At 41.5% G+C, this 27,923-nt stretch overlaps 1 protein-coding gene across 2 annotated transcripts in view; it reads left to right on the forward strand.

The window, feature by feature from the left end:
• The window catches only part of FAR2 (fatty acyl-CoA reductase 2), a 123,876-nt gene that overhangs the window by 82,903 nt on the left and 13,050 nt on the right, over positions 1–27,923 (forward strand). For both annotated transcript variants that reach the window (XM_074357797.1, XM_045510375.2), the window contains exons 3-6: positions 12,503–12,678; positions 15,627–15,806; positions 25,419–25,596; positions 26,989–27,033. In XM_074357797.1, coding sequence (XP_074213898.1) covers positions 12,503–12,678; positions 15,627–15,806; positions 25,419–25,596; positions 26,989–27,033 — 579 coding nt within the window. The remainder of the gene's footprint in view (positions 1–12,502; positions 12,679–15,626; positions 15,807–25,418; positions 25,597–26,988; positions 27,034–27,923) is intronic.

Below are 27,923 nucleotides of genomic sequence, written 5' to 3' on the forward strand. Positions count from 1 at the left end.
CTGGTGTACAGCGTAATGTCCCAGTCATGCATATATATATATATATATATATATATATATATATATATTCGTTTTCATATTCTTTATCATTAAAGGTTTTTACAAGATATTGAATATCCCATAATGTCTTCTAAGGGAGAAACATTGAAAATGAAACATTATATGTGTGAATGAGCATTGGGGTACCAAACCCTCTCACTCCCACCCACCAAATATGCATATCCTCTCATGTCTTAATTCATCAATTCCAAGGCAATATAGTCTTTGGTCTCACTTTATTCCTCTTAAGCTCCAGCTTGCAATGTTTAAAGTAGAAACAACAATGACCTCCCAGGATTGCCATGGGAATTAAGTTTAAAATGTACATGTCTGGTTTATAGTCCCCTTGTGGGATACATAAGATCACATAAGGTTGGCAAAAGGAAGATTTAAATAAGGCTTTTTTTTTACAAAGTCTCCTTTCCAGGGTTTAGGAAAGCTAACATCTAATGGAAGTGGGTATCTGATAGCTTGGCACATTATAGACTGGTTGATCCTGGCATCAGGATGAGATTTTGGTTGTAAATCATCAGCAAGAGAATCACAAAAGCCTCTCCCGTATCTCACGGGCTAACTCAGCAGTGGGACACATAATACTAGCCAACAGTTACTGGTACTTAGTACATGACAGACACTATTTAAAGGGTTTTTCATGCCTTCCCTCATTGATTTTTGCAACAACACCGTGAAGTAAGAATTATTAATATCCAAATCTTACAGATGGGAAAAATGAGACCAGAAGCATTAGCTTCCCAAAGGTCACCCACCTAGTAAATGGCAGACTGTCAGACCCCACCCACCTCCCTAGTCTGGTTCCAAGGCAGGTGTGCTTATCTGTACCCTCTACTGTCTGCTTTGTAACTAATGGTTCTTAAGGGAAAAAAAAAAGAAGGCTAATGTGGGATAAAACCAAAATCTAGAAGAGACTGTCAGATCCCTCTTCAAGCCGCTTTGTGCAGTTATGCATCCCAAATGGGCTTGTTTACGTCACATAGCAGACATGCCTCTAGTCACAGGTCTCTGTTCCCAGTCCCTCTTACGCCCTTCGGTGCTTCCACCGCCCCCTTTTTGAGTCATGGCTAGCAGGCTGTCGGGGTCTGTCTCACTGTAGTTCCTTCTGTGGACTCCTCTTGCTCTCTTCACTGGCAGCGGTTCCCCTGCTTCTTCACCTTGCTTGTGTCCCTCTGGCTCTGTGATTTAGGAGTGTCAGTTACCTACTGTGGTCTTGAAGGGCTGCTCTTTTGTTTGGCTCATTTGTTTTTATTTAAAGTGGGGGCGTTCCTGTGGAGGCTGTGCGTCTGATAGTTTTGTTGTGAGGGCTGTTCTTAGCGTGGATGGTTGCCACATCTTCCTTCCGTGTGTGTTGGCTGGTATCCCTTTGACTGGGGGCGTGGCTGATGTGGTTGGTGTCATCAGAGCCTGCCCTGATGGTTGTTGAGTAGGGCCTCCTTTTTTGTTCTGTGCTTGTCACAGCCTTGACAGGGGCCGGGTCTGCTCCCCTGTTGCTGGAATAGAGGCTTCTAGACCCACTTCTGAGCTATGGTGTGTGGTGGGCAGGGCTGGGAAGGAGAGTCGCTGAGTGTACCTCCACTGGTGTCCGCTGGGAAGTGCCCTCTGCGGTGCTGTCTGTCACTTGTTAGGTGGGCTTACAAAGTACTTTTTGTTGACACTGCCTTTGCCCCCGCCTTAGCTGTGGGAATGTCAGCCACCTGCTCTGGTGTGCCCCTGGTTCTGGGCCCCAGGGCGCACGAGCGCAGATCTGCCGAAGTCAGGCGTTAGGACCCAGCGCAGCGGCCCCACCGCTCTTCTCGGGAGAACACACGACCGTGGATGGCGCCAGCTGCGAGGGCAAGGCTGCGGTGCACCCACCACCCGCAGCGGTGCTTTGTAATGGGGGTCCCGGGCTGTTCTGTTGCTCACACCCCCCCCCCCAGAGCTCACACCACCCTCCAGTCCCCCGAGGCTGCCTCTGGGCAGTGGGCCCCAGCCCTCTCCCCGGGCTCATCACCGATCTCCAGCAGCCAGTCCGGGCTTGTCCCGGCCGGCTTGCACCTAGGGCTGGGGGTCGCAGGGACCCTCCGTGCCAGTTTCCCTCAGTTCCGTCTGCCAGGCAGCTGCCACTTTCTCCTCCGAGCTCGAGCTCGGAGGCTCCGCTTCTGTCTCCACCGACCCCCTGGCTGGAGAGGGGGCGTCCCAGCATGAAGGGGCCTTTCTTCCTTTGCCACTCCCTACCCGCACGCAGGACGCGTCCCACGCTGATTTTCTTTCTTTCTTTCTTTCTTTCTTTCTTTTTTTTTTTTTCTCTTACTGGATTTTGTGAGAATCCTTCTATATTTTGAAGCAAGAGACACTCTGCCAGAGTGCAGTAGGTGTTCTGTGCGATTCAGTGGGTTTGCAGATGTAATTCTTGGTGGGTTTGAGGGCAAGGGCGAACTATGAGTCCTTCTACTTGACCATCTTGGCTCCCCCTCCCACCGCACTTTATTTTGACGTAGAATGATTTAAATGCAGCCACACCTTATTCCTAAGTAGGGTCTGGTAACGCTTTTAAGCAGTGCTTGTCTCCAGTGGGTACTTAACCCACTGTAAGTAATCCAGTAATTCTTAAAGCTGGATTCATGGCATCAGTATAGGAGGCTTGGAAACTTTAAACCATAATAAATAAAAATGTGACCAGTTTGCCTTTGAATCCTACTGTGTCCCCAGGAAGTGTGGTCAAGGGAACATCCGTTCTGTCCATCAGAATTCATTCCTCTGCTCTGTTCCTTTCCTTTCATGGTGTGGATGGCTACCACCTCTCTCTTCCTGTTTCCATGCCTTCAGAGGGAGACAACTAAATGGGAAATGCTTTGGAAAGAAGGTTATTTTTAATCCTTTGGCCACAGAGAACTGGGATTCAAGAATCAGAAGAGAGAGGATCAGTTTCGTTGCATATGGCTAAGATCCTTAAGTATTTCCAGAGCCCCTAAAGGAAGGCAGTGACAGAGGGAAGGTGTCTGAATTAATGGCAGATTCCTGAGGACTTCTCACAAAGTAAGATGGCACTCTAGGAAAACAACCAGAGACACACACGTTGTACAAACATGCTTGCTGTAGTGGTATTTATAGCAGCAAAAACCAGAACCAATCCAGATGTGCCACAGCAGGGCAATGAGTCAGTGTTCAATGATACAAACAAGTGTTGGACTGTTATGCAGGCGTTAACATTCATATTTTATAAAATATTTAATAGCAAGCATGAAAAGATACTTAAAATATAGTCATTACAAAAAAAAAAAAAGATGCAAAATCAGACCTAGTATAACCTCAAGTAATGGCCCTGACTAAAAGCTGATGGGACCTTGGATTAATTTTGTTTTTTGACACTTCCAAGTGTTCAACTTATAATTATAAGTGAGGATGTTTACTTTTATGGTAAGGAAAGAGAAGCACCGGCTTCCACAGTGAAAAATAAGACAGTAATCTTTTTCCAGAAGGGTCTTCTAAATGCAGTTACAATGAAGATGTTCTCTTTCTATCGTGGGGAGAAAAAAAACCTCCACTTTTTAAAACAGTGAATCAGTAAGGCAGCAAACCGTCATGAATTTCCAAAATTATGTCATCAGATGTAAGTTCTGTTGGTTTTTCGTTCTGAAACTTTATCAAAATTTAATAGTTTGAGTTCTGTTTTATTAGAAATATGATTCTAAGTGTTTAACATTGTTTTTTAAGAAGATCTCCTAGTTTCTTTCAAAACTCTGAGAAGCCTCTAAGGAAAATAATCCAAATTTGCCTGTGCTGACATGAGAATGCGCTCACCACTGACCCACCCGCCAGTGCCCAAGAGCCCCAAGCTGCCTGCTTAGTCTCTTACCAAAAATGTGCTCATGTACGTATGAACCAACCAGCTTTCCAGAGAGCAAAAACAGTTGGGGATAAAGAAACTGGTATTTTACCTATTTTCCCATCTAGACTATGGCTTTGCTTAACAAGATGTGGTTCTGCCCCCCTGTAACCAATAATTAGCTGCAATTAAATCATTCAGTTGTTGCAAATGAATCATTCAGCTGTGACGCTCAAAGCATTTTGAGGTTCTTTAGTGCCTCAAAGATGTGTTCCTTTTTACAACAATCACGTCCCATGTATACCCATTCAGAATCTTAAGTTGGTCATCACCTACTCTGAATAAATAACTCTTTAAGAAAACACCAAGAAGACAATATCTATACCTGAAAATTAAAACCCCAAGTAGTTGACATTATATGAAGAGTGAGGTAGTTAGTGAAGAGTGAGTTCAGAATCTTAAAAAAAAAATATTTCATTGAGAGAACACTGGAACTGGCTAGGCTTTTCCTATGAAGCTGCAGTAACGAGTCAGGAAAGGCAGAATTTACAGCAAGGTTGTGCTGGGTTTGGAATGCACCATCTGAGACCAGGCAAACTTCAAGGTTTCCAAGGAGGAGCTATCCTGTATGAAGTCAGCGGGAAGTGGCTTTATAAACAAAGGCGGCACTTGGCAGGTTGCACTGGATATTTCAAGTCAATTTCTCTGGAAAAAAAAATGTGACTTACTCAATAAGCCATCCGTTGCCCTTCAGCTAATCAGTTTTGAAATACCCTGGAGAGCACTGGGGGATGGGTTGCGCAGGGTCAGACTCGGGGCCCTCGGTTCACAGAACTGATTTAGGGTCAAGACAACAGAAGAGCGTAACATTTGGTGAAATAGCTTATTGAATCCTTTTGCGAAACTACTACAGTTTGGTAGTTTTTTAGAGGAAAAACAATGCATTTAAACAAATTAACCTCGAACCAAATAACACCTGCAAAGAACAGGCCGACACTCTGACATTGCTGAGTATTAAGAAGCACCCAACAGAAATGTTAGTCTCATTCTATGTAAAGGTTCCTTGTTAATTTTCATAGACTCTTTCATAAGGAAGAAAAGCATTTTCATGCTTGGTTCAGGCTACCCAGTGTAAAAGCTGCTTGTTCCCAACTTCCAAAACAATGAATCTGTGGTTGATATTAATGACTCTGTTATATCTCTGTATAAGGCAAAGGCAGTTGGAAACAGATGCTTGCATTTTGCTTTCCCAAAGTCAGTTATGTCCCTTTACTATTTTTTATTTTTCCTAAGAAACGTGATCCCACAAAAAGCAAGAGGTTTCTATAAAGTGGGGACAACTGGAGGGAATATCGATGCGCCAGAAATTTAGGTTTCCCATGATTAACAAACACACACTTTTGAAAGAGTGTTAACTGGTCCTGAGTTTGACAGCTACTCAGATTAGTTGAATCAAGTTAAGCCTCTGCCCTATGGGCCATTTCCTTTCTTTCAAGGGAAAAAGCCTTTTAAAATTGATTTTGTCCTGGGGATATACTGAAGGTTCTGGAAACAGAAGCAATTTATTTGTCAGCCTCTTATTTTCTTTTACAATACCAGCCACTAGTGAGTTCACTCACTGGCATGAGTTCAAGTATCTGACTGACTTCTTTCCTTCTTTTTAAATTTCTTTCAATCATGTCAAGTCTTTTTTTTTTAAAGCTTCACCTTGCCTGTACTGATTTCACTCAGGAAGTCACCAGTCCTCAGGATTCAATGTGACTTTGGAATAGATTCAGTTTTCAGACGTATCTGAATCACATGGTATATTCAGAAACCTTGGGATAGACAGGATTTCAAAATTGTAGAATGAACAAGATTACACTGTGTAGCACAGGGAAATATACACAAGATCTTATGGTAGCTCACAGAGAAAAAAATGTGACAATGAATATATATATGTTCATGTATAACTGAAAAATTGTGCTGTACACTGGAATTTGACACAACATTGTAAAATGATTATAAATCAATAAAAAATGTTAAAAAAAAAAAAAAAAGAAACCTTGGGGTGACCCAACCCATATAAACACACACACACACACACACACACACACACACACACGCACAGCAATCTGATTAGCAGCTTTTGAAAATGGAGTATTGCCATGAAAACAGAAAGGAAGTTTTCCTGTTATTAGAAACCTACTAGTTGGCAGCCACTAGCCACATCTAACTTTTATGACCCTATTTAATCTCACAAAACTCTGCAGTATGACTTATTGCTACTTTGCAGATGAGAAATTAATCCAAGAAAGCTGTCACCTATCCAAGGAAGTACCAAGGAGGTGACAAAGCAGAATTTAAATGCAGTTCTCTTATCTCTAAAGCCCGTGTTGAAACTGACACAACATTGTAAACTGACTATAACTCAATAAAGTAATTTTTTTTTTAAAAATTGAAATAAAATAAAGCCCATGTCTTCCCAACAGCATTGCGTTGCCACCCTTAGGAAATTGCCTCCTCTAACCAGGTGCTTATTCTCAAAGATCTCTGTGAAACTGGCCTTTGGCATGGGAACAAAGCACTGACAAGATGATGAACTGAACATTTATTTCTCAATAAAACTGGAAGAAAGAAAAGCAGAAAAAAATAATAGCAGACTATGTGCTGAATTATTAGTTCTCTGAGATTGTTGCTGGTGGATGTAACCAGTGTTCCAGGTTCTTGTCCCGTCCCAGAAAGAATTCAGAAACAAGATGTAGAGGTTTAAAAAGTAAAGTGAGGATCTATTAAAGGATGGACGGTACACTCTCAAGGGGAGAGCGGGCAGGCTCAGGTGGGCGGCTGCCCTGAGTTTCTTTGTTTCTTCGGCAAGTTGGTTACACAGGGTGTAGAAATGAATGGGTGGAATATTCATTTGGGAGGGAAGGGTCTGGGGTCATATTTCCTGATTTTCATCCCAACTCCACCTTCCCAAAGGGAGGAGGGATTTTTGTCCTTATTTAGTCTGGATCAGAAGTGTCATGGCTTCAGTGCATGACGGGTACTTCTGATCTGCAAGGCTAATTTTATTGAAATGAGGGCATAATGAGCAAAAGGTTACATTCGGACACTGGAGATTCCTGCCTTTTCTCACCTTTCTTTGTTGGCCTCTGGGCCACTCATCACCCCCAAAGGTGTGACCACTTATCAGCCCAGAGATTCCTGCTTTTTTTCCTCTGCCTGGGGACCCCTGGTACTTACATGATGTAGGGTTTCCTACATTTGGCCCATGGCCCTCCTTTCTGCCCAATTTCTGCCGTTTGGTCTGTCCCTCTCTCTCTGCTCATATCTAGCTCTCTGCCTGCTCAAACAAAATCACAGAATGAGATAGTTCTTTGACATTTGAGATAAATATGCAAATGAAGACACTGGGGCCTCAGGATGTGAGTAACTTGCTCCTATCACACGGCTAATAAATGGTAGAGCTAGGTTTGAAATCCTGGCCGTCCTGACTCCAGAGAGCCGGAGATCTTCCCGGTGCACCAATGTCCTCACCTTCAGTTTGTATCTGACTCACTAGAGAGCTTAGTACGGATGCCTAAGCTTCAACTCAGGACTGAGTCAGAATCTCCAGGGTCAGAACATCTGGGCTTTGGGTTTTTTTGTTTTTTTAAACAACTTCCCAAGCAACCCTACTATATGCCAAAGTTTGACAACCACAGTACTGCACCATTACTGCCTATGGTCCCACAGAAGTGATCCTCACTAAAGCAGTAAAAACATCTAGGTTCATCCTTTCTATCTTATGGAAGTTATTAGTGAAATAGCAAAATCCTAACATTTTGTGAATTTTTGTGAATCCATTAGGTGCCATAGTTTTTTGCCTTAATTTAAATGCACTTGTTTAATTGTTCTCAGCTTAGATTGTATCCTTTCTTAATAAGTCTTTCTTGTTCAAGAGCTAACTTGCAGGATCCACAGATTTGCTGTTACTCGGCACTCTTAACATTTGATGAATGTTGCAGGCTCTCTTTTTTCACTGTGACACCAGATATGCCACAGCAATTGTCCTTTTGTTTAAGGGACCTAAATTTTTTTTTCACAAAATAAAAATATTAAGCAAATTTTGGTGCTTTATTGGGGCTAAATAATATGTTTGAACAGAGGGATTCAGTAAACTGAATAAAGATCAAAGACTCTCATGATTAGAACAGATATGATCACCTTCACAGTCTGTAGGAGGCAGTGACGGGACCTTCTGGATGCCTCTCATCATCCAGTCATGTGGGTGCGGGTGGATAGCAAGTGAGGTCATGTGGGTAACAAACTGATTGTAGAAGTCCAAGTTCAGAGCCTCTCCTTTGTTTCAAAAACATTATATAAATATCATGCTCCCACCCCTTGCCTAATTCTTGCCTCTAATAAAGACACATCTTAGTCTCTGGCCACAGAAGACATACCCAAGGAGTTTATTGGATCCCCAAAGTTTCTTTTTCTGGTTTCCTTATTCTGTGAACTTTCTTACTTAGGATCAAAGATTCTCCCTTGCTTCTGGGCTATAAGTAACTATTGCCATATATAGAATTGTGTCCATATTTAAGAACAAATTGAGATAGAGAGAAATACTTGCCTGTGTATTGTCAAATCAGTAAAAGACTCGTAAACCTTCCAAGAAAAATTAATTGCTTTGTTATCAGTTTGAAATGCTTAGATCACCTCCCAGCAGTTTGTCTTTCGGTGACCACAGAACACGGTTTCCTAAAATGGAAAACCAGCAGTCCCTCTGCTTGAGTGTTCAAGAAATGGCGAGTCGTTATTCAAAAATTAGTCTCCTAGTCCTAAGCCATTAAAAATTAGAAGATATACATGAAGAAGTATGATAAACACTTAGAATCTGAAATAATTATATTAACTTTATTGGTGGACCTTCAACGAAATGTTTGAAACTATGTTTTTTTTAACTCATTTTTATTCTACCTGTTTTTTTCTTACCTTTAATTGATGTCTCATATTAGCAAAAACAAAACAAAACAAAACAAAACAAAAAACTTTCTGGTACCTATTGAGGATTCATTTGCATCATTTCATCTGGCCTTTAGTCTTATCTTTATTACAGAAGAAAAGGGTCCGCTCTGAGTCTTTCCAGTTCCCCTTGGCAGTTAAGATAGAGGACCCAAGGGAACACTTTGTGTCTTCTTTTAGCGTGAGTTACCTGTGTCTCTTATCCCACCAAAACAAGAGAGCTGGTTGCCAAACAATTCCAGGAAACAAGCTCCCACTAATGGCTCTATGACTGTTCTTACAATACCTAGTTTCAGTTTAACAAGCAAAGCTTGGGTCATTTCAATGAACTGGGTAAGGAGTTTACAAACCAGAGAGGGAAATTTAAGTGCAGAATTTTAAAATGGCCATGAATTTTCAGAGTCAGTGTTGCTCTACGTGTGGGACCTGGACCATCAGACCTGTCTGGGGAGATGGTTAAAAAATATTACTCTTGGGTTGCATACCAGATTTACTGAGTCAGGATCTCTGAGGGTGGAGTGAGAACATCATTTCCAATTGGTCCCTAGATTTTCCTTATGCCTACACAGTTTGAAAACCACTGATGTCTTGGAACTCTCCTGGGCAGTTACAGAGGGAAATAAGTCATACACAATTGTCCATCAATTATTCGTGTGAACAGTCCAACTAGAGAAGTTCTCCTTTTGGGATGAGTTAAAATCAACTTTGGAACTTGATGTGAAATGCAACTCCCTGGGCATGCCCCAGTAATTCCTTCCTTGGTGAGTCTGGCATGAGGTCAAGTGATACGCATTTTAATATGCATCCTGGTGATTCCAATGCAATCCACTTGATGACACTTTGAAAAGCACTGACCTGCTCCCTGGCAGTTGGCTGCAATCTCTATCACTCTGTTTAGGATGTGGTAATATTTAAAGAGTATTATTTTGTAAGACACGACAGCCGTATGCTAAGATTCCAGGCAAGGTAAGTAGTGTTATTAGGCACGGCTAATATAGGAAAATGGGGCCCTTCGTTGGCACTGTGGTTCGCACTGATGCAGCCAGCTCACTGATTTATTTTTGCTGATTGTAATCAATACCATCCAGGTCAGAAAACTTAAACTTTTTAAAAAATGTACTCTATTTCAGATAGGCCCTCTCATTTGAAAATACAAATCAATAAATAGAATGTAGATTGGGGCATTATCTCCTGAAATACAAATTATCTCCAAAAATAGTGATGCTGTAATTAGAGCATCTTGGTGCTGTTCAGCACTGCTAGGGGGTCTGAAAGTACAATGTGATATAACTATATCCTCTGCCTTTTAAAATCGTAAAAACCAAAGGCAAACGAAAATCTGTGTATGGTGGTTTACCTCATATGTGAGGAAGGGTGGACACTGAAGTCATCTTCCTCTTCTTTCTCTCACGTAGCCAGAAGTCATCACAAGCCAGAGTCACAGGCTTCACAGAACTCTGAACAAATTTCTTATGTGTAAAATCTATCATGTAGGTTCAAAAAAAGAGCCTTCTACAAATTCAACTGTTAAAAGTAGGGGGAGGATAATTGTGTAAGTTTTACACAAATGTATCCAAAAATATCCAACTCATGTTTACTGTACAGTTAACATGAAATACAAAGGGAAACATTTGACTGTGAAAGCAAATGTCTCACATGCTCACACTCCATCCTGATTGAAGAGCTTTTAAATGTCTTTCTGGAAGAACCAGAATGACCTTTGCTGAGAATGTCCCTCAGATTCTTTATCAACCTTATGTCCATCCCTGATGTCAAAAAAGTATTGAGGATAGACCCAACTTTTGGATTATTTTCAGAATTATGGTAACACCCTACTAAAAAGGCTGACTTTACAGTGCAAGAAAATGGTAGTGTGGACACAGAACTCTATCATATCATCTTGCCAGGTCAGTACATGGATTTGATTTCCTTCCCTGGTCACCTTCATTAAACTCCCAGGATGGCCTCTGAACATGGTCTTGCCTGATACAAACAAGACATGATTCTCTGACTACCTGAGATCAACTGATTACCCAACAGAAAATCCTTGGGGGATCTCTAAGAGAAAGGAGAAGCCTGTTATTAAGGATCAAGGAATAGATGAAAACAGTCATTTGGGATCAAAGGGGAGAAGATTGGCTGTGGCTGTATTATTATTAAAACCTAATTATTAAAATCTAAGCAGACTAATTTTCTCTGCTTTTAATTTTTTTAAACATTTAGCCTTACTTTTCTTTTCCTCACTGTTAACATACCATCCCAGTACTGCTGTAAAATTTTATTTTATGAAAGTTGTTTGGAATCAAGATCATTTCATTAAAATCGTTATTTTCTGGGAAGATGGAAAACGCCAATTTAATCTGAGAGCATCTGCATGGAGGGGAAAACTCGAGACTCTGTTCCATCTGAATAATCATAATGAAAGTTAAAACTGCCAGTGCTCTCTCCTTGTCCCCTTATAAATAAATTAGAATACTTAAAAATCAATGAAAATCTCATTAAAAAGTAAGTGAGCTCATTCTCTTGCTAGGCAGTAACTTCCACTTACATGAGAATGAGATTATGTAAAATTTTTGTTTACCCATCACAAAGTTGCTTAAGTTGTTATTTCCTAATTGTGTTTGTGCTGCTAAAGACATCTTGTTAATCTGGACCAGCTAACCAGGTTGTTTTGAACGTGTGCTCGTAGGACCACCTTCATCAAGGCTGGTAATTTCGCTGGGAATTTGTAAAGGTTGTGTGAAGGCTGGTGATTTTGCTCTGAAAACAACATTTCCCAGCCAGAAATGGAAAGAGTCAGCACATATAAACACAAAGCTGCCTTGGAAGAGAGGTTGGGGCAGGATGTGGTTGACATACCATTACTCCTTCACCGCAGGAAAAGTTCTAGATACACCCCTTGCTGGTTATTGGAAATGACTTTTTCAAATGTTTATCAAATTAAGAGGAGCAGGGATTAAATTAAGCTGACTTTGAATGGCATAAAATAAAGCAAATGGCTCTTGAGTCGACACCTTTTTTGAGTCATAGTATTCTAACTATTACCGAGTCCAAACTCACTCTGCTTGCCTCATGACAGGCAATAAATTGGGAGACGAGGTGTTGAGGCAAGGAATAATGACTTTATTTGGAAAGCCAGCAGAGAAGATGAGAGACTAGTGTCCTAGAGAACTATGCTCCCCGAGTCAGAATTCAGGCCTCTTTTATACTAAAAAGAGGAGGGCGTGTGGTTGGTTGGTGCAAACTTCTTGGTGTCAGAATCCTTTGTTCTTGTAGCTGTCCATGTAGGTCAGGTCCTGAAGTTCCTGGGAACCTCAACAAGACAACTGTTATTTTCTCTTCTGCAACTTTTTATCTTTATATGAATGGGAAAGTGTTATATTGTTAAAGGTCAGAGCCTTGAGGATGGGCTCTCCTGTATATTTCAGGCTCTAGGCAACATTCTTTTACAAAATGTGTGGAACCAGCATGACTAGGGCCAGGAAACAGAGCACAGGATTAGAGCCAAAGAAGAGATCTAATATGGGGTCAGATTTGTTCTTCCCTATTATACAATTCAAACCAGTTTTTGAGAATTATAATGAAACAAGTCAGTGAAATCAAGAACAATGTGGTGGTGATGACGATCTTTGATGATTTATACTTCTGTCTTAGCTGTTTGAAAAAGTCAAAGAAGTTTGTCCAAAAGTGCATGAGAAGATCAGAGCTATTTCTGCAGATCTCAATCAGCATGACTTGGCCATCAGCAAGGAGGACATGCAGGAACTTCTTTCCCATACAAACATCATCTTCCACTGCGCTGCTACTGTGCGCTTTGACGACCACCTGAGGTACGTTCCCATTTCCCTCTCATGACTCATCATCATACATCTGTATGTGCATACATGTGTGTGTACGTTTCTTTATGGTTTCTGCTTAAAAAAGAGATATTCTCAATGAAAAAAAAAAAATACAAAGGGGTAAAAATTCTCCAAAATCTTACCATCCAGAGAAACCATTTAAGATTGTGAAGGACATCCATGTCAACTTTTCTTTATGCAGCCATAATAAAATAGATTTATGTTCAGTTTTACCAAAGACTGGCATCATATTGAGAATGGTGCTTTGTAGCCTGCTCAATTATATTTTGGATAGCTTCCATTGTCAGTTGATATTCCGTTATAATTTGTAATGACTACATGACATTCCATGGTACATGTATATAATATATTCAACCAGTTCTGTACTGATGGACATTTTTTGGATTATTTTAATTTTTCATTATTATAAACAACTCTGCAATGAACATCTCTGTGCATACATTTTTTAAAAAATACTTTGAGGGGCTTTCCTTTGGGTAAATTCCCAGAAGTGGAATTGTTAGACACATATCAGATGTGTCCAGGTTATGAACAGATTCTGTTTTGGCAAATAATGCTAAATTGCTTTCCCAGTAGGTGGTGTTAATTTACACTGTCCCTGTGCATATAAATGCTCATTTCTGACACCCACAACAGTACCGTGTTATAATTCTTTAATTCTTTTTATCATTGTCATTATGATCATGGAAACAGCATTGCATTATTTTGATTTCTATTTCTTTGATAATCAGGAAGGTTGAAGATGTCTTATTCTTTTGTGAATTGCTTATTCACGTTCTTCATCTATTTTCCTCTTGAACTATTTTTTTCCTGTCAGTTTTAAAACTTTTTGGAAGATTTTGCCTATAACTCATTGTCTTTTGTCAGGCTCAAAGTACTTTAGCAACTTACCATTTGCCCTCAACTCTGTTTTTATTATCTTTGCAGTTTTTCACAGTTTCTTCTAGTATTTTTATTGTTTCATTTTTATGTTTAAATATTTGACCCATTTAAAATTTATTTAGCTATAAAGAGGAATAATCAGGAAAATTATGTTTAAAAAAAAGAGTGATACAGGTGTGAATGCAGAGTACTTCTTTTATTACCAACAGATGGTTATTTCTTAACAACATCTATTAAATGATTTATTTTCACTTCTTATTTGAAAGGAAGCTCTTATAATAAACTCCCTTTTTGAACTCTTTATTCCATCAATTAAATTTTCTCTCCAGTGCCACATATTTTAGTTACTGTGTTTCTTATTTGATTAGGCAAGTATACACATATCATTCTCTTTTTATAGAATTTTCTTGGCTATTCTGACCTCTTGATCAAACTTAGAATAAATTCACCAAGTTTCTTAAAGGGTTGGGAATTTGAGATTACCTTGAATATATAGATTGATTTAAAATTTAACATATTTAAAACATTGGTTCTTCCTATCCAAGAACAATATGTCTCTATGTAGGTTTTCTGTTATGACCCTTAATAAAGTTTTATCATTTTCTTTAGATAGAGTCTATTCATTTATTATTATTATTTTTTAATTGAGGTATAGTCAGTTTACAATGTTGTGTCAACTTCTGGTGTACAGCACTATGCTTCAGTCATACATGAATATACATATATTCATTTTCATATTCTTTTTCACTAAAAGCTACAAAATATTGAATATAGTTCAATGTGCTCTACAGTATAAACTTGTTTATCTATTTTATATATACCAGTCAATATCTGCAAATCTCAAACTCCCAGTTTATCCCTTCCCACCTCCCTCCCCACTGGCAACCACAAGTCTGTTTTCTGTATTCATTTATAATTAGTTCGATATATCTTTTAAGTGTTCTCTTTTGAATATGTGCTTTTCTTCCATTGTGGTCTCTAATTTTTGTTCCTATAGAGGAAAGCAGGTGCTTTTTTTTTTATGTAACTTATAAATGGACAACTTACCGAATCATGTTATTGTCCATCATGTTTTTTTTTTTAGCTTCTTCTGTTTGGTCTCCAGGCATACAATTATATAATGACAATGGTTTTTATGTTTGTCTTTTCAATGTTTGTATCTATTATTTAATTTCATTTTCCTCTCTAATCACAAGGCTGGAACTTGAGAGCAATGGTAAGTAGGACTAGTGATCGGAGGCATTCTTCCTTGCCCTGACTTTAAAAGCACTGCTCCAAACTTTTCACCATGAAGCATGATGCAGGCTAGCAAATTGAAATACATATTTTTAAATCATTTTATTTGTCTTTAGGTGAATTTTCAAAACTCAAATTAGATACGGATATTGAATGTCATTTTTAAACTTTTCGAAATATATTTGGATGATTGTATGTTTCTCTCCTTTTGAGTTAAATTAATAGGTTCCCTGACATTACATGAAACATGTATTTCTAGAATGAACTACTTCATTGTCATCGCATGTCATATTTACATCGCTTTGTATTTAAATTAGCTAAAATTTGGGATCTTGAAATCAATTTTTATGCCTGACCTGTACCTTTGCAATAGAAACGTATTTTCTCATTCTGTGTCCACTGTTGCTCTCCTCCAGTTTACTTGGATTTTCCAACTTGAGTTAGATGCTTAATTTGTATATTTTTATTCTTTCAATGGCTGCTTAAGAAGCCCTTTTAAAAATTCAGAGGATTGTGATTTTTTTTTTCTCCTTCCAGTTAATTTAGAACTACATACCCTCTAAATGCAGTATGTGCAACACTTCAATGAATAGGATTTGTGTGCACGGAGTCCATCATCCACGTATAACACAGTCCACGTTATCACATCACTGTGGAGCCATGACTCCTGCTTTTCTCCCTGGTCCATCAATGCAGCCACAGAAATCAGGTGGAGATGCCAGTTACTGGAGCGAGTGCAGCCCCAGCGAGGTGGGACGTGAGTCGCCTCACTGTATTTCCTTCTGCTTAATCTTCTCCAGACATGCCGTGCAGCTCAACGTCACCGCTACCCAGCAGCTCTTGTCCATAGCCAGTCAGATGCCCAAGCTGGAAGCCTTCATACACATCTCCACTGCCTTTGCAAACTGTAACCTGAAGCACATTGATGAAGTCATCTATCCATGTGCTGTGGAGCCAAAAAAAATCATCGATTCCATGGAGTAAGTTGGGGAGTCAAAGAGGCAGGGGGTGGGCGAGAAGATAGTTGTTCTTTTTTGGTTCTTTGCAGCCATTCATTTATAAAGTAACAGAGTGAGACACCCTTGGAACAAAATGCTTCAAAGAGCTTCTAGCTTTAGCTCCCTGTTTGTGTCCTATATATGTCCAAGCCCTATATTTCCTTCCCTCCCCTGTGCGGAATACAGTGCCTGGTGCTGGGGCAGGCCGGGGTAGAAGCGCTGTATTAAGTAGTTTAGGATTGAATGAGGTCCTTAAGGATGCTTTCCGTGGAAGTGATTTCTCACTTCTCAATGAACTCAGCATCGCTACTTGATACGGGAAATAAATTATGTAGCATAAACGTTCAGAAGGAAGGTTTTGGAGTCAGACTGGCCAAGGTTCTGCAACTTACTGGCTGTGTGACCTTGAGCAAGTTGTTTGGCCTCTCTGAGCCTTAGTTCCTTCATTTGTAAAGTGGGGCTGATATTAGTGCCCATCGTTAGAGTCACGGTGATGAAGTGAGTTGTATAAAGCAATTCTTGCAGTGCCAGGGAGTGTTTAATAGCAATAAATCAAAAGGTTAATAAAGAAGAACTAACAGAGAGGAGGAATTCCCCCCAAATCTGGCAGAAGGCATCAGTCTCTTGATCTGCTCAGCTGAGAGGCGCTTTCTTTACTGTCCTGCTAGGCTTAGCAATTTCCTCTTCTTGCCAATGGGAACGACTTTCCTCTTAGGACATGGTCCTGGTCTCAGAAGAAGTGTGTCTCTCTGCTCTCCCTCTTTGTTCTTCTGTTCCATTTACCAAGTTTATTTTAAAGACTCTGCATAGGAAGTATTCTAGCAGAAAAAAATAGTCTTTCACAGTGAATTTGTCAGATTTTAATTTCTTATAATACTCTATTTCTGTTTAAGATATACTCTTTGAAATGAAGCTTTGGCTAAATCAAGAGTTTTATTCCCTTCAGGGCAATGTTTTTACCTCACCCAGCTCTGAGAATAGATCTTTGGACCTGTCATTTAAAAATATCCAGGACAAAGAAAAATGAAAGTCATCTAAAGGAACTGGAGGTTGCTTAACATTGCTAATAAACACTGATTGGCTTAACTGGTGCAAAGGAACCTTCCAGAGTCTAGACTTTGTCAGGATAGTTGGAGAAAAGAGACTCTGATGCCAAAGTCAGAACAGGAAAGTCGGTCTAAAGCCTCGGTGAGTTTTCAGGAGGGAACTGATGTGTTTGCCATTTAGCCACCCTCTTACAGTATTGTCTCTTGGTAAATGTGTTTCCAGATGGGACAGCCCAGGAAAGGAGCAGACCCCCTTTGATTCCAGACCCTGCCTCTGGGATCCCAGACACTCACCCCAGTCTTGACCTCCTCACCCTGGCAGACCGTAGCACGACTGCAGGAGGGGAGGAGCCTCAGGGTTCCCCAGAGAGAAGTGGCAGGAGACGGGGATTCAGTTCACCCGGAGTAAGAGGCTTCTTCAGAGATTCTGTGCCATCTCCTCCCTCCCAGTTGGTGTCCAGACACTCAGAACCCCCAGATTTCAGAAAACGATAAGCCCACCTTCCAGAGAGGAGCTGATCTACGGTCAGGCATTCAGCACTTCCCCACTCCCCGCAGGTAAAGGCAGGCCATGGCTCCGTGATGGACAACCCAGCTGTAACTGACACTTGTGCCAGATGTCTGCCTGTCGTGTACTGTTCCCCAAAGAGGACAATTATTTAAAAACAGAACCAAACAGAACTAGGGATAAAATTATATTTTGTCTCAACAGAATACATTTTGAATGCCGTTAAGGAACTGAGGTGTTTCTTAAAACAGGGAAAGTGTCATTATCACAATTTATTTACTCAAAATTTTCTGCCTGGGACCACCCGTCAGCCTCATGCCTCTCATCCTCCCCTTATATTTGCGCTGCAGTCACATGGAAGTACTTACTCTGCTCTCTCATACGTCTCCGCCTTTGCTTATGGTGGTTCTGTTTCTAGAGACTGTTTCCACCTCTGATTCCCTGGTGAGCTCCTACCTAGACATCAAAGCCCTCCCCTGGAAGCCCTCGGGCTCCCAGAGACCCCCGGGCTCATCTTCGTCATTGTGCTCAGCCCAGGTGATTCTAGACGTCTGGTTGTTTATCTACATCCTCCAGTGGGGAATAAGCTTCCCAGAGGAGCAGAATGTCTCTTGTTCCTTCTTGCTTCCCAGTGCCAGCACATAGTAGGGCTAAAGGTTTGCTGAATGAACAAAAAGTTTTTGATGGAACTGGATGATCATTGGTCATACTCCTCTGGCTGGGATTTTTATTGTTTTGTTTTGTTTTGTTTTGTTTTTTTCTTTATTTAGGCAAAGCAAGAATAGATGACAGAATTCCACAGCAAGCTGATGCTGGGATGTGAAGCCTTATGTATAAGATACCAAAATGCCCACATCCTATCCCTGTTTCAGCTTGCTCTTTTCTTCTTCTTAAACTTCGAAGAAAACTTAGATGTTAAGTTTGCAATAATGCCTTGAGTAAATCCCAGCAGCCCTTCCTCAGCCGGGTCATCATTTATGACTTTTGCAACAACTCCTGTGTCAGGTGGAATTTTCTGAAGTTTTAGAATGACAGCATTCAAGTTATTCTGAACAGTTAACTCACCTAAATCCAGGTTTTAAGAAAATATTCTTCTATGATTTCTTCTCTATTTTGTAATTGGCCTGTGGTTAAAATAAAATAACTTTCCAAGCTTTTAAGGTTTCTAGTTCCCTTGGAAAGTTTTCTTAACAGTCACCCATGGGCTCTAGCCACTGTCACTGTCCTTTGTACTGCAGTGGTCCTCTTTTTTTTCTTTTTTTTTAAAGGAACCGGAAGTTAGACAACCAGATCTTGAGGCTGTGTGCTGGCTTTGTGATCTCAAGAAAATCAGCTATGAAAAAGTAATGGATGTATTCATTAGCTAGATGGGGGAAATCCTTCCACAACGCATATGTGTATCAGATCATCACCGTATGCACTTTAAATATCTTGCCATTTTGTTTCTCAATTATACCTCAGTAAAGATGAAGAAAATCACTCATGAAAAAGGCCAGTGAACATTTCTTTTTCCAGAAAGCCAGTTTAATAGATACTCCAGCTCTGGAAAATAAAAGAGGATTTGCACTTTTTTTTGCCAGGAACTTCCCCAGTTGCACAGGCCCAGGTGATCCTGCTCAGTGTCGTTAACAAAGGGAACAGGGCCCAGGAACCAAAGCCAACACCTGCCCCCAGCCGCGTCCTTCTCAGCCCACCCGGGTTCTGTGCATCCCACAGCCCACCCCCTCCCCTCCTCCAGCCCGTGTCCGCAAACCTAGAAGCACCCTGGTCCTGAACCATTCCCCAAAGATAAATTGTCTTAGTGCAAAAACTTTAGCGTGTTAGCATAAACACATTTTCATAATAACTTAAATCAGGGGTTCGTGCTTTTAACTGGTGTGACGAGTGTGCCCGTGAGTCAGTGTTAAGCAACTGACCCTCCTGCCTCTCACCCCTTCACTCATCTTCTGCCCCTCGGACCAACCCAGACATTTTATCGTGTCACCGTGTCACCGCTCTTTCTCTCTGCCTTCATGCTTCTAGCTGCTACGTACTCGATATTTACCTTTAGAAACTCCTGTGTGTAAATGGATCAGGGGTGGCCGGTAAATTCCAGTTTTCCAGAGTGACAGCTCAAGTAGAATACTTATTTTTTAAAAATGTGTGTAGCTGACTAGCAATGGTAGAAGTCTGCGGTGGGTGCTTTCCAAATTGTGCTGGCCAAGGGGACCCCTCTCAGGGGAGCCAGTGTAGAAGAAAAAGCTTCTGCACCTGTATAAAAACCGGAAATAACCAGAGTTAGGAAGTAGAGAAACAGAACCATAAACACTACTGCTTTACTTAGCATGCTGAAACCGATCTAGTAAATATGCGTTAAGAAGGGAAGGACGAGAATGACTCATCGCTGAGCAATCACTGAGCAGAGACACTGTCACAGACCTCGAATTCCTTAAATAGCATTCTAGGGTGGATACTATTATCGCTACTGTACTGACAAAGGAACAGAAGCTCAAAAAGGCTGAGTAACTCTTCAGAAGCCTCTCAGCTAGTAAAGTCACACAGACAGTTTTTCCTCCATGGCCACGTCATTCTGGCCATGTGGTTAGAGACACACACTTGACAGTGTCAGAGATTAAATGGTGCTTTCTTAAGACAGAAATTGTGCTGCCAAGGAGCTCACCATCGGATGCAAATAGGACAGGGTAGGGTTATCTATGGGAGGTGGTGGAGGAAAGGGGACACACGGCGTCTGATGGAGCTGGAGGAGGCGGAGGGGCTCAGTTAAGGCAGGTGCGGGAGATAGACTTGGAAGAATGCGCACAGTAGGTCAGACGGGGACACACACTAGGCAGAGCTGGGGGAGGAGGGAACCCCAGGGCATGTTTGGGATGCAGCTGTAAGTCCCTTTTGGCAGCAGATCGGTTACATACAGGGAAGCTGTTAGACCTTAAGCTGGCAGGCTTGGCTGGGGCCATGCTGTGGCCGTTTTGAGCACCATGCAGAGGACTGTGTTTAATTCTGTAGGCAGTGGGGATCCATTGAAGGAGGGCTGTGTGTTTGTGTATGTGTGTGTGGTTTGGGTTGTTTGTTTCATTTTAATCAAGCAAAGGCTTTGATGAAAGTGGACTTTAGCAGATTATTAAGTAAACTTTCTAGTGGGCAAAAGATATGACGGTCCAGGTGCCATGTTGAAATTTCAAGGTTAGAACTGAAGTGACTGAACACTGCAATAGGATACGGTTATTGACGTTTTCTTCCATGATAGATATTATGTCCACCAGGGCCAGGACAAGAACAAAGCCAGTGTTTGTGAAATCGGATCTGCTCAGAGAGACACTGTTTTATTCATGATTAAGAAACTGGTTCGGCACGTGTGGGAACAGTAGGTAGATGGGAAATCTCCGTACCTTATACTCATTTTGGCTGTGAACCTAAAACCGCTCTAAAAAATAAAGCCTATTAAAAAACGGTTCACATCTTCATATATTTTAAATTAATGAAGTCACATTTAATAATTTAATGGAGTTTAATTTTTTTTAGAAAAGAAAGTGGACTTCAGGAACATTAATATGGTCATGGCGGGGAGGGGGGTAGGTTAGCCAGAGGCATGGAGACCCGGCTACCCGAGGGGGAGAGGTGAGGAGGGCTGGACCTTCAGAGCGACGACAGATGTACAAAACATCTGTATGTTTGGGGAGAGAAAAACCAACAGAATGGACGAGGCTACTGCGCTGCTTGTGGACCTGCAAGTACCTTACCAGCTATCAGATTAGAACGTGCATAATTGTCACGGCTCACATTTCTAGAACCGAGGAGTTCATTCCATTTAAATTTCAGTTTTATTAAAAATTTTACTCCAAGAAGCAATGCCTTTGGGGAAGCCAATCCCAATTTATTCAAGTCTTAATGACTTAACTTTGTGGAGTGGAGTGATTTTTAAATTAGTGATTTCCCAACTTGACTGACCATACAAATCACCGGGGCTTATTTAAAAATCCAGATTATCAGACCATCCCCTAAAAGACTGATTCAGTGGCTGAACAGGCAAGTTTGGGAAATGGTGCCTTAAGGTGACTTGTCATTGAACAGCTTTCATTTGAAAGGGGGTTCATGCATATTCCAGTTATCAGCTTCCCACTGCCCTCACTTTTTGTTGTCTTGCAATTCCTGGATGCTTGAATGGAGTAAAACTTCCTGATAGATTTGTACCTGTTAAAAAAAAGTCAGACTTTAAGCTACTTGGCCACCAGAAGAAGACACAGCTGGTCTTCTTTGTGAAAAAGAGAAGGTGTTTCTTGATCAGACGCTGGTTGCAGTCAGTCGTGGCAGGTGAGCTGCGGGTGAGAGTGTGAGAAGCCGGGAAGACGAAAGCACGGCCCCGACAGTGGCCCTTTGGGAAATCCAAGAAGCGGTCAAATGTCAGAAAGTAGGTTTGCCTTCGTGCTGAAGAACACGTTGTTAACACTAAGGGTGTCTCTAGTCCAGGGGAAAAGAAGAAGCTAATTTTAGTGTTTGTACTTTTATTGTCAGGATGGTATAGCATTAAGATGGCATCCAAGGAGCAGACAAAAAGTTGAAAATCCTGTGTACTTTTAATATGATCAGACTTTAATGCAAATCAGAGCAGGGTTAAATTGTTTCTTAAACAAACTGAATAATTTTATGGGTTTCTTTCAGTTTGGGCATTTTTGGCAGGTGGGGGAGGTAATTGGGTTTGTTTATTTATTTCACAGAGGCACTGGGGATTGAACCCAGGACCTCGTGTGTGCTAAGCATGCGCTCTACCACTGAGCTACACCCTCCCCTTGAAACTGAATAGTTTCAACATTGTCAGGCCACGGGGGCCAGAATAGGTGCTCAGCAAAAATCTGCAGGAAGTACAGAAGCCAAGTCACCACAAGCATTAGGCTCTGATACATGCTTCTCCCCAGTAGAAGGTTCAAATTTACTTTGAAGCCACTTACATTTATTCTCCAGCCATCTCTGCCAAATTGAAGTTGGTCAGCATGTCGCCTTCTAGCTTCTCAGCACTTTTCGCCACTGTCACCTGACACTTTACCCTCCCTTCTCTGCAAAGATGTCCCCTTTCTGATTTCCCCCGTCTCCTTACAACCCCACTGCCTTCTGAGTTCACCCATTGTCCATCTCAGCTTCCCAACCCCCACAGAACATATACTGGCCAATCAAGGCCGTCTAATGGGTGAGCACACGTTTACTGCATAAGGTAGTGGGGCTCGTGGAGGCAGGAAGGCGATTGGACACAGAGATCAAAAACATAATCCCTGCTTTCCTGGGCTCATTGTAAAGTGGGGAGACAGACACACGAGCAAGAACATACTGCATGAGTGATACGGTGATGGCTGCAAATAATCAAGGAAATCGCGATAATCCAGACAAGAGGAGTGTGAACGTTAGTCAGCATGAGGCAGGTGTCCAGCACTGACTCCCCAGAAAGTTCTTCCCGCTGTTCCGCTAGGCTTGCCCTGCTTCTTGCGTAAGAAAATTCGGAGGGAAAAAAATATATATTTCTCTTGCTGTTTCATTCAACAAACACATAAATTATGGAATTATTAATGCTATGAGGAGGTGGATTACATAAGTTTCAAACGAAAAAGATGGAAAATTGAGGAGATTGTGCACGCGCGCGTGTGTGTGTGTGTATATGAGACACAGACCCGGTTTTCTAAAATCTTCAATCATGTTTTGCTTCTTTGGCAGCTACTGAAGTCGAAGCTTAGAATTTGGAACCTGTGGGTTCAGACCTCTCCTTGGGTACCCTGGGGAGCATTTGCTTAATTTCAGAAATGTACTTTGCCTTCTCTAGTGTCTGGTTTTTTACCATGCTAACTCATTTACTATTTTGAAAACAAACAGAAGCAGCAGATCAAACTTTGGTGAAGAAGAGCATGAACTGATCTTAGGTCCTGAAAAGGGCATCATGTAGCCAATGGGCATGTTTATTTGTTACACTAATCTCTTTGCGCCCAGGAGGTGGCTGGATGAGATGTGGTCTGTTTGACTGTATTTGAAAAGGTATTTTAAAACCAGCTGTTACCTATGTAGTCATACGCTCCTTGGTGGTTCTACTAAAAATAAGCATGCCAGATTTGTTGGCTCATTTTGTTTCATCAAACAGTTTTAAGTGTAGTTGTGAACATTCCTATTTGTCCTCGTGGTAACCTGAGCATTTACAACAGATGTAATTATTGCCATTTTTCACAAGTGAAAGTGGAGGAAACGAGACAATAATACAGACGTGGCTACGAACAGTGGAGGCAGGCCCTCTGTCTACACAACTCTACAATTCTTTTGCTTCGTGTTCTTGGAATCCTATGAAACCAGTCTTTTCTGAGACAAGCTAATTCTCCAAATTTTGTGAAGCTTCCAGGTGTCACCCGTTCCATGAACACCAGCATCAGTGACAGCAGGTGGCACCAGCCGTGTGCCATACAATTCGAGGGCATTGCTAGGTTCTGATGCTTCCTTAAAGTTTTCTTTACAGCCTTATTAAAATTAGGCTGTATTTCTTCTGATCGGATTTTTGTAACCTGTATGGTTTTGCAGGTGAAAAAAAAATGGCCTGAGGTCCGTTTTCCCACTGCTGACCCACAAATAGGATGAAGTAAAGAACACCTGTATTACCTCGCACTCTCTCCCAACCCTCAAGTGACCACATCATTGAGATATCATCTGTTTTTCTAAGTATTTAGAGTTGTTTTTAATTCTAGGAACTTCTCAGCTTTTCCCTTTCCATGTAAGTCAGAAAGCATTTGAGAATCTAGAAGACACTTCCACACTAGTGCAGCAAACATAATAGGCAGTGTTCATGTTCCACCCCAACTTCTAATGAGAGTTATTCTGATTGAGAGTTGTGTTTCTGAGTAAGTTTTGGCATTAAGCACATCTCGGAGGCACAACAGTTTGTCATGGGGGCAAATCAAAAACCGCTAAGAGGATTTTTCTGCAATCAAAATAGTATGATCGTGCTCAGTGCGATAAAAAAATAGGAACAAATGTACCAAATACGTGGATTATAAAAATCACACTGACCCATTCAGGAAGCCTAATTTTTCAAAACTGTTTTATATCAAAAGTTCAACCAAATAGATCTACCAGCTAAGAGAAACATTAAATATTAAATCAACAGTAATTTGATTGCTCTCTTAGAGAAGGGCAGAAAGACTTTGGGGTTATCAACATGGTTCTGACATCTTTAAAAAAAAAAAGTTAGTCTGGTGCCATGGTAACTCAGTTACCTGTGACACAGGTCTTCTGGTAAGTAGAGGTGCTCAGTAATCACTCTATTAAATCTGCTTCAGGGTACCGTGTTCGCTCCACCTGACAGACTAGCCATAGTTATGAGAGCACTTCAGAACTCACTGGAACTCTCTGGAAGTCATCACCAAGTTGTTAGCTTAGACTCCAAACAGACCTTCAAAATACGGTTCATAGATTTGTTTTAGCAACAGACGGTCAGTCTGCAAAACGTAGTTGCTTTTCTTTGTTGAGGCATTGAATAGAATTTTAAAAATTCAAAGAGTAAGGTTTCGAGATTGATGCCGTAGGTTTTAACTGGACGACCCTGCATGGGTGGGGCCCCCGCGCAGCACCCCGGACACGAGCGCCTCTCAGCGCCACGCCCACCGCCCCTGCCACGCTGCCGGGCGCACGCCTGGCGCCAAACCCGTCAATAACTAGTTCTGAATAGATGCGTTCAGGGAATCCCTGCGGACCCACTGGAGAGGAAACAGCTGAAGATGCAGGTTGATTATATGTAATAAAATAGCAGACTGCCTTTCTGTTGAATTTATCTAGGCAGGAGGCCGCAGGATTGACTAGGGAGGCTGGTCTTAGCGGTGGAGAGCAAAGATCTCATCTGTCATGTGTGCCTTGGCAAGGTACACCCCCCGCCCCGAGCCTTGGTGTCCAGTGGCAGTTCTGGATTCTGGAACTCAAGCCAGAAAGTGGAAGCCGTGTTGGGTTATTGGTGTCTCACGGTTTCTTTCTGGTCTGTTGTGTAACACACGCTGCTAGAATTCTTTTCCACTCTGATGCCTTCAGGTGGCTAGACGACGCTATTATTGACGAGATCACACCCAAGCTGATTGGGGACCGGCCCAACACCTACACCTACACCAAGGCCTTGGGAGAGATGGTGCTGCAGCAGGAGGGCGGGAACCTCAACATCGCCATCATCAGACCCTCCATCGTGGGAGCCACCTGGCAGGAGCCATTCCCAGTAAGCCCGCTCACCTGGATTCACGCTTTGCTCCCAAGCCATCGTCCTTCCAGCCCCACTACTCCCCGGGGTCTTTTTTCTCTTCTGTTCAGTATGTGTGGCCGAATGCAGCAAATCAAACATGAACCCATTATATTAGGACAACATTTTCACATGTGGTTCAGGATTTATTCAGTGCGGGGCTCCTCCAGGAGTTACCCTGACCGTCCTAGAGTGGCGTGGAAATCTTAAATTAGCTCATTAACTCTGGTCTCAAACTTCCCAAAGGAAATAGTTTTATGTCTTGGCCTCCCTACTATAGTTCAAATATACTGGAACGTTCTTAATGGCCAAATTGGGTTGTGTTACAACTGCCGAGTAAACAGGAGGACACAGACAGTCCTCCATTTAGGAATGATCATTTTTCCCTCTGTATACAGCGGTGTCTTTTTGAAAGTCCTTTGAATTATACCATCTTCTTTAAAGCAATTCTGTGAAGATTTCAGGCCAGATAAATTTGAGCTCCGTTAGTTACTGACAGGCAGCCTTTGAGTTGTCTCGTCTGTGACACTGGGCTAATTGCACCCACCGTGGAGGGTCGATCAGAGGAGACTGTGTATGAGATGTGGGTATGCGGTGCCCGGTCCCTGGTTAAAGGCTCTTCAAACTTCTCTCCCATTTCACACACACATTTTGACTTACAGTGATAAAGAAACAGACATAATAAGGTCAACTGACTTGTTTATGGCTTAGGACACAAACTCAAAAAGACAGTTTTCTCTAGCTGCTCCTAAATAGAATCCTTCCTCTAACATGTAAGCAAGTTAATACAGATGTATAGATGGGTGGGTAGACGAAAGAAAGAAGAAGGAAGGGGAAGAAAGAAAAAAGGAAGGGAGGGAGGGAGGACGGACGAAAAAGAAAGACAGAGAAAGAAAGGAAGAAAGAGAAAAGAAAGAGAGAGAGAAAGAATGGATGCTATGACTCTGACAATTTTGCAGAAATGGACGTTTCCCACATACTGTGTTTGAAATGTTCCCCTGGGAGTTAAGAGCAGGCCCAGGTGAGGAAAATGATGATTGCTAAACTGGTTAGCAGAATATGATATTAAGACAAGATCCAATTTAGCCCCGAAGATGTCATAAACAACTTGCAACCATCCCTGATTCCTGCTATGAAAAAGAAAAATGCTGGCAGAATTTTAATTCTTGTGCAAAGTGCAGAAAATATCCAGTGCTTTGTCACTGGTCTTTGCGATCTTAGAAATACTGGACCAGACAGTTTTATCGGATAGGGTCTGTGTGCTCTTGTTTGAAGTTTATTAAGAGTAGCCTACAGATGTTCCTAAGTCATTATGATTTTTCTGACATGTGGAACCAATAGAGATCTTTACTCCTTTCCTTTTTTTTTTAGGGTTGGATTGATAGCATCAATGGACCTACTGGGCTCATTGTCGCGGTAGGTACACTGGCGTGGAAACAATTCCTCGGAATTTAGTGGAGGGCTAATAACAAAATGCGGGTGTTAGCTTCGCTGATGCAAAAACCGTGTTACTTTACTAACTACAATTGATGCAACTTATTTCAATTTTGCTGATTGGAAAGCAGAGGCAGGACGAAATTATCTTAGTTGCTTATGGATATTATTTTCAGGAAAACAGAAGAACTGTGATATCATCAATTACTACCTAGGCGTTTTGTTTTTGGAAAGTCTTTTGAGCATCCAGGACCATGGCTGTATTTCCCCTCAGTTAACACAAGATGGGGCTGTTTGCTCCTTTTCGCCCTTTAAATGATAGCTTGAATGAGTGCAGCACGTTAGGGATGCAATCAAACTCGTATCTGCAAAGATGATTAAATTTCTGAACATGTGGATAGAAATTATATAAATACATAAAATATGTCAATAACTAGTTCTTAACAGATGCGAGAGAAGAGAACTACCAATTTGAACAAATTTTTCAGATATAAAAGCTGATGAGTCTAGGAAACACTTCAACAATAATCCGCTCACAGACCAGGAGGAACATCAGTCATTCCCCTGGGTCAGCAGCCCTCTGTGTGTGTTTCCCTGCGGTGGAGACGGATCCAGTGAGCGGCGGTGCTTTGCAGTTCACACTGAAGCATTTTAAGGCCAGACCCACATCTGTACGCTTTAGGACGATGAGCAAGAGTTCAATTCTTTAAATGAGTTTAAATCTTATTAGGAATCTTATGTTTCAGACTCTGCCTCTGTTCTCAGAACTGGATCCAACGTGAACTAAAATATAAATATAAGATAGTGAATTATGATTACTCATCAAAGACAGCGACAAGGGACCCCTGCTTTCTTTTATTTCTAGCAGTCCC

The sequence above is a fragment of the Camelus bactrianus genome, chromosome 34 (assembly GCF_048773025.1).
Source record: "Camelus bactrianus isolate YW-2024 breed Bactrian camel chromosome 34, ASM4877302v1, whole genome shotgun sequence".
NCBI classification, from domain to species: Eukaryota; Metazoa; Chordata; class Mammalia; order Artiodactyla; family Camelidae; genus Camelus; species Camelus bactrianus.